Genomic DNA, 7,223 nt, shown 5'->3' on the forward strand with positions numbered 1-7,223 from the left:
AAAGCAGCCTGCACAGCCACCATCAGTTAACAGCCGTGCGAGTAGATGGTGTTCCCCTACGCGCAAGGAAACAAACTGCCATCAGTTAATGGAAACCACTGCTCCCCGCAGCTCATTCTTTTCCAATCACTCTGCAGTGCTGCTATCAAAACTTACAGATTCTGCCGCCCAGCAAATCCGTACAAAGAAAAAGTCAGGCCTGCAAACCATGAGACTGAAGCGGCTGGCCTGGAGGTGTCCGTGTGTCTGAACCGGAGTGAAGCTCCAACACACACAAACTTTTTATTCTTGTCTTTAAGCCTCTCTCTTCTCTGCAGGCTTCATCTTGCTGTGCGTTAGGATCTTCCTTTGTTCGCCAAACAGCCTGAACTTTACCACAACTCAAATCTGCTTTTAACAACAGAACTTTGCGTTACTTCGGCATTTTGCATTTGTTTTATAAACTCGGTAAGATGATCTGAAATCCCTTCTAATTGTTTACAAAACAACCGTAAAGCCTCTGTAGGGACAACGGATCGAGGGGGCTGGGAGAGCGATTCTTCAGCGCATTTCTGTAACCAGAGAAACCTTTCTTCCTCCCGGCCTCGCAGCGATGCTCGCCACACAGCTCACCAAGAAGCACCCAAGCGAGCACCGTAACAGAAGGGACGTGAAGCACTTACATTTCAAACGCTGCTAGAGCGCCGCACGCTTTTGCAAGGAGCAGTTACTTCGAGTTTTACCGTGCCCAGCACAACCCGCTGTTACAACGCAGCTCAGTTAGACCCCCGAGTTCATTGCAGTCGGCGCCTGAAACGATCGCTGTACTTACTGACGGGAAAGCCCAAGCTGGGCTCAGTATTTTCAGCCTCATCGGTTTACTCTTTACATAAACACAGGGGAGATAACACACGCGATAAACTGCACGGAGGTGAGCACATACCTTACTTCACCTGCACTTTGGCCACTCATCAATTTCTGCAAGGCTTACCGGCATATCTGAACTGCAAAACCAGGTCAGGCTGTTGTCTTTTTTATAAAAGAAGTCATTTCTATTCCTTCTTTTTCTCCAACTCGAAGTAATTTCCGCCTAAATCTAAGTAATCTGTGCATCAATGTAAAAATCAGATCAAGACTCCATATGACTCATCTGAAGTCTGGTAATTGTTTGTCTTAATCAACAGACCCCAAAAGTCAAATATTCTGTTGAAAGCTTATAAATAAGCCAAGAAAGATCAGATGCCTTATAAAAATTGGATGGTCTTAACCTACGATCTGGGAAACAAAGGACAAAATAAGAGGTTCTTGACTATGCTGAAGAGCAACAAGCTATAGATTCCCCTTACGAGCAGCTTCGATGGATCTCAAATATGCAGGCCCTGAACTAACTGAAGCCCAGAGCTGTTAGAGTAAGCACGGAGAATGCAGACAGAACTTTCCAGAGCGAAACGAAGTACAAGGGATGCAGGGTGGCATAACCCTGTGTCAATGAAGAGTATGATGAACTGAAAAAATGAAGATGCAGGTGGGAGGAAAGGAAGGTACCGAGAAACACTTTCTTCCTCTGCAGCTATCAGAAACACCCGTACAAGAACCAAAGACAGTTTTCCAGCTTCTGGGCCCCTGAGAGCCCTTCAGAGCGAAGGGTACCCATCTGAACTTGCAGGCAGATGGCAACGGAGCCCAACCCACCGTGCACGGCCCCCAGACCCGGCAGCACCCACCGCCGAGGAGCAGCTCGCGGGGCAGGGGGAGGCGGGCGGGAGCCAGCAGGGTGCTGCTCCGCAGAGCCACCCCGCGCCCCAGGCCAGCAGCCTTTGGGCAGCAGCAGGCACAACTCGAGGAGCACCTCCTTGCGCAGCAGAGCCGGTTTGGCAGTTCCACCTCGTCTGCTACTTCCTCCACCGCTTAATCCCAGCCCTCGAGATGCCCGGTCTTGTCTCGACACCACCGCTCGTGCAGCTGCACAGTAAACTAGAGCAGGGGGCAGAACGACGTCAGAAAATCCGATCAAAAGCACGACATACTCGTTCTAGATTGGTTTCCCAATGCCATTGAGCTCGCGGACACAAGAAAACAATCGTGCTGGCACAATTTAGAGAACAGCGCATGGGTGGGAACAGGCAGCGGGCGCGGGGGTGCTCGCACAGCACCGTCCCTGCACTTTTCGAGTTACGGCGCGAAGAGCTGCGGACTCAACGTCCTCCCCCGGCCCCAAATCCTGACGTGATCATCCTGCAGCAACACACTCCACGGTTCTGATTTTAAAGCCAATTAGCTAGAAAGATTCAAAAGCGAACCAGAGAATTGCAAGGCCGACAGAGCTTAAGGAACTCTGGCAGAATCCACGTCCAATTGCCTTACGTCCCAACCCCAGCCGCGTGCAGTCCGTCCCCACCGGTGACGCTCGGCACGGTTTGCCTGCTCGGGCACCTTCTGGGAGGCGCAAAAAGAAGCTGAACACCGTGTGTTATTTCTATTACCAAAACTGCTGGAATTAGTTCTAAACTTTAAAACTAAAAGCAGACCCTTAAGATTCGTGTAAAGCATCTGTTCCGCCTCTCGGAGATAATTCATTCGCTGTCTTGCTGCAGTTACCTCTTGGGTCGTGGAACGAAAAAAGTTCTAGCAGAGAAAACATCGCTCAGCAGCACGCGTCCTGCATCGGCGGCTCAGCGAGCACAAGCAGGCTACAGTCACTGAAGGGGGGAAGGAAGCGGAGTTGTGACTGTGTGACGTTTCCAGGGCAAGGGAGCTATTTAGGACACTGCTAACATTTTTCTTGTTGCTTCCAGTTCCAGAAAGTCTCGCAGCTTCACAGTTGCTCAGATATGTGAAGCAAAAACAGAGGGAGGGAGTAGGGGGGATAAAAAGTTCTGATCTTACTTGCTCCGGTGAAAAAAATGCACCTTTTGGTACACACGTTACTTTTTAGTTGCTTACAATGAACGCGTTAGCTAAAGCAGCACATTTCATCTGCTCACATTTAGTACCTGACGCTGGATGAACTGCTTTCATCACATTTTTTTCCCTCGGCCTGTTCGTCATGAATAGCTAACTTTGTTAGACTTGAATGCTGCATATGATGCTCAACCACAGAACAACTAGCCTCAAGGTTTTCGGTTTTACGCTCCAGTGATTCTTCTACTCCATTACTAATTTGTATGCACATTTTGGTTGTTTTATTTCAAAAAGGACAGCGCGTTACGTAAAGATGGGAAGACTGCAATTTATGGTCATCTCTAGGATCTCTCTAGCAGCTCCCATCCTTCTGCAATGGCTACAAAGCGTTCACTTTTAAAAATACCGATTATATTTCAGAAGCTGGATTTTCAGTGCTCAGCACAAGTCAGTTCTTCAGACGCCGTGGGGACGAGCTCCAGCAGCAGGCCTAGGCACCAACATTTCGCGTTTATTTTATTTTTAACAGCCGTAACCGGCCAGATTCCAGAGGCCTGCAATTTGGGTTGTTTCACTATCATTTTCAGCCAACACAAGCTGGCACGGCTGCAGGAGGAGTGGTCCCACCCTTCCCCACGGCCGGTTCTCACATGTCCCGTCCTTGAGTCAGCCTAAGTCATTCATGAGGGCCCACAGCAAACACGGGCAGGAGGCTCATCTAGGTCAAAGCATAGCTTCTCTTCCCCTTCTTTTTTGGTGGGGACGAAGAAGGGAAGAGCGGAGTTAATTTTGAGAGGATCGGTTCCCCAGCCCAGCTCGTCGCACGGCTACAGAAACGTTGGCACGAGCGGAGGAAAAAGGGAAAAAGGGGACGAGAGTGTTTGAGCTCGGCAAGCGTGGATTCGAGCTGGCTGGACTGGCTCACGGGACTACGCAAAAGTGTAAACCGGGAGAGAAAGTACTTGGATACTCAAAGAAAAATATTCTCTTTCCCAAGGTAAACATAATAGGAAAAAAAAACCTGAAATGAATAATCGGATCAAATTTTAAGTTGCTGATGCTCACTTTGTATTGCCATTTCACCTCAGGTCTGTGCGTTTTCCGAAGTTTTGCCGAACATTTTGACAGCAATATGAAAACAAAAATCTAATGTGAAAGGGCCGTGGAAGCAAAAACATTAATGCGTAGCGACACCGCGCGCTGATGACATAACGCGGCCTCTCCAGGGAACAGGCCAAACCATACCACAAAAAAAATTGCACTAGCATAGGGCACATCTCGAGTCACTGGAGTTTCAAATATAACTTCACGTTTTTTCTTTTCTTTTTTTTTTTTTTTTTTTAAAAAGAGCAGACAAGCACATTCCAACCCGTGCACTAATATTCTTCTACTTGAGTTCCAACAGACTCGAGTACAAACACCAGAAAACCTCGGGACTCCCACGAAGACCCCAACCCTTACGGCTTGGCCCACGTCCGTGCTCCCGTCTCCAACACGCACCGGCGAGCAGCCCCGACCGCGCCGGGACAAGAACTTCGTTCTGTCACCCCGCTCACGCTGCCAGGCCCGCAGCCCGGGTCCCAGCAGAGAAGGTACTGGCCCCAGTTCAGCTGCGGCTCTGGGAGCGCGCTGCCGAGGAGCTCCTCGCACGCCCTCATCACAAATGCATAGTTGTGGCTCCCTCGCGGCGTTCAGGCCTCTCCCTTATCTCATCGGGTGCACCTATGCTCCGATCCAAAGGATAAGTTAACAGGGTAAGTTTATCCAGAGTGTAAGTCCACAGGATAAGTTTATCTGTGTCTATCTATAAAACTAAATAAAAAAGCAACTGAGCGTGTTCTGATTAATCAGATAACCGCTAATACCTTTTCCTAAATCCAGCTAAAGTCGTACGAACATACCTTGCAGCAAAGAGAATAGATTAATTATTACTGTAAAAGCACATTCATTCATTCTAAATTTCAATTTAAATTAAAATGCATTTTAAATTAACATCTCCTTGATCTTCTGTTATGACAAAACATAAAGAGCAATCCTTGCTTCGGCCTCTTTACGGCCATTCACTGCGCTATACGCCTCTATCATGTGCCCTCTCGTTTGCACCAGGAGGCTCGTTACAGCCACTCGAAGCGTGAGACATCCTTCTGCAGACCCCCGCTAGCTCTGACCCCACATCAGTGCTGCCGGAGGGAAAATCCGCTCTTAATCAACCCTTCCGAGAAGCTCTTCCTACCTGACCCAGACACTCAGCCATCCTGTTAACTACAAACAAATTAAGATTTTTGAGCATTCACAGTAGGATCGGTGAGCTCACAAGTTCTGCTCAATTAAGCGTGAGTCCTTGAAGAAGTTCCGTGCCTTACACAGAAGGCTTTTATTTAGATGTTTACTCGTTATTTAATAACACACAATTTTTATTGATCGTATTGGGAATTTGAAAGACCAATTTGATGGGGTTTTATCACTCGTATTTTTACTTTTTTATTTTACCAGACCCACCCTGTCTCAAAAAGCTTCTCCCTTCCATTGTCCTCACCAGAACCGAAGCCAACTGGAGTACGATGGACAGCAGGAGGCCTTGGATCCCCTGCAGCCACACGATCCCAGGTACCCCACAAGCCACCCAGCCACACGTCCCCAGGACCCCCCCACCTCTCACACAACTTCAGGCCCCAGCAGCGAGCCGCTGGCCGAGGGCAGCCCGGGAGCTCCCAAGTTGCACTTTCATTCGCGGCCGCGCTTTTATTTCTTTTAGGTTTGGCACTAACGACACATGACTCACGGTTAACAAGCGCATTGCGAGCAGCTTCAAAAAAAAAAAAACCCTACAAAAAAAAAAAAAACTTTAATCTTTGCTCCGGCGTTAGCCCCGACCGCTGCCCCCCCCCCCCCCCCCCCCCCGGGCGGCGCAGGGCCCGCTCCGCACCCTCCGGGCGCTGCCCCCGGTGCCCGCAGCGCTGCCCCCGGCCCCGCACGGCCCCGCACGGCCCCGCCAGGCCGAGCCCCGCGGCTGGAGGGGCCGGGCCGCGGCCTCCCCGGGGCCGCCGCCGGGGTGAGCGGGGCCGCATCCGCGTTCCCGGCCGCGGCCCGGTCGGGAGGCGGCAGCCGCGAGCCCCCCGCCGCCGCCGGAACCCGTCGGGACACATTCCTGCGGGCTCGGGCCTGGAATGCGCCCGGGGGAGCCCGGCCCGAGGCGGGGGAGGGGGGGGGGTCGGCCCCGCGGCCCGGTCCCGGAGCCCCGCGCAGCCCCGCGCAGCCCCGCTCACCCTTGGAGTACAGCGACTTGGGGGACTCGAGGTCGAGGTCGGCGCTGAGCAGAGAGATGAAGTCCGAGGGCATCGCAGCTCCGCGGCCCGGCGGGGCGAGGGGCGGCGGCAGCGGGGCCGAGCCGGGGGGGGGCCGGCCGGGGGGGGGGCGGCGGGCGGGGGCGCGGCGGGACGGGGCCGGGGCCGGTGCCTCGGATCGGGCCGGGTCTGCTCGGGTCGGGTCTGCTCGGGTGGGTTCGGGCCGGGCCGGGGGCTCCGCTCGCCGTGGGGACCGGGCGCCGCCACCCGCCGCTGACAGGAGCCGGCCGCTGCCAACGGAACGCGCCCGCCCGCCCCCTCCGCTGCCACTCTGCGCCTGCGCGGCCCGCGGGGAGGGGGCGCGGGCCAGGAACCCCGGCGCCGCCGGCCCGCGCATGCGCCCCGGGAGGGGGGGAGGCGCGGCGGCGGGACGGCCCCCCCCGGCAGGGCAGGCGCGCATGCGCGGAGCGGCCCGCTGCGCTTCCCTCGCTCCCCGCGCGCCGGCGGCGGAGCCGCAGCGCGCGTGCGCGGGGCCGCGCGGGGAGGGGCGGGGCGCGGCGGCAGCGAGCAGCGCGGGGGGGGGGGGCCGCGCGCGGGCGGGGGGCGAGGAAACGTCTAGAACGGGGGGGGAGTGAGGGGCCTCGCGCGGGGCCGTGAGGAGGGGAGAGGCCGGGGCGGGCTCCCGTCTGCCTCGTCCCGAAAAACGTCGGCATCGTCCTCAAAAATCGTCTGCCTTGTCCCCAGGAAACGTCTACGTTGTCCCCAGAAAAAATCTGCATTGTTCCCCAAAAACGTGCCTTGTCCCTAAAAATAGCCCGCTTTGTCCCCCGGAAATGTCCATCTTGTCCCCAAAAAACGTCTGCCTCATCTCCAAAAAACGGCCGATAAACGGCTAAAGCGAGGCAGGGGGCCGCAGATGAGGCGCTGCGCTCGGTGCTGGGCCTGGCAGCACCAGGGAGAGCCGGGCGCACCACGCACCGCAGGGAATCACAGAGCCCTAGGGCCACTGGGGTGGGAGAAGCCCCCCAAGATCCCCTGCTCCGACCCCCCCCCCACCGC

The 7,223-nt window shown here is 54.7% G+C and overlaps 1 protein-coding gene across 3 annotated transcripts in view; it reads right to left on the minus strand.

Moving 5' to 3' along the window:
* NFAT5 (nuclear factor of activated T cells 5) overlaps positions 1–6,288 on the minus strand; it is a 58,216-nt gene extending 51,928 nt beyond the window's left edge. For all 3 annotated transcript variants that reach the window (XM_040571710.1, XM_040571708.1, XM_040571707.1), the window contains exon 1: positions 6,147–6,288. In XM_040571710.1, the coding sequence (XP_040427644.1) occupies positions 6,147–6,219 (73 nt within the window). In that variant the 5' untranslated portion in view covers positions 6,220–6,288. The remainder of the gene's footprint in view (positions 1–6,146) is intronic.
* Between the last annotated feature and the right edge of the window lie 935 nt (positions 6,289–7,223).

Source organism: Cygnus olor, chromosome 12 (assembly GCF_009769625.2).
Source record: "Cygnus olor isolate bCygOlo1 chromosome 12, bCygOlo1.pri.v2, whole genome shotgun sequence".
NCBI classification, from domain to species: Eukaryota; Metazoa; Chordata; class Aves; order Anseriformes; family Anatidae; genus Cygnus; species Cygnus olor.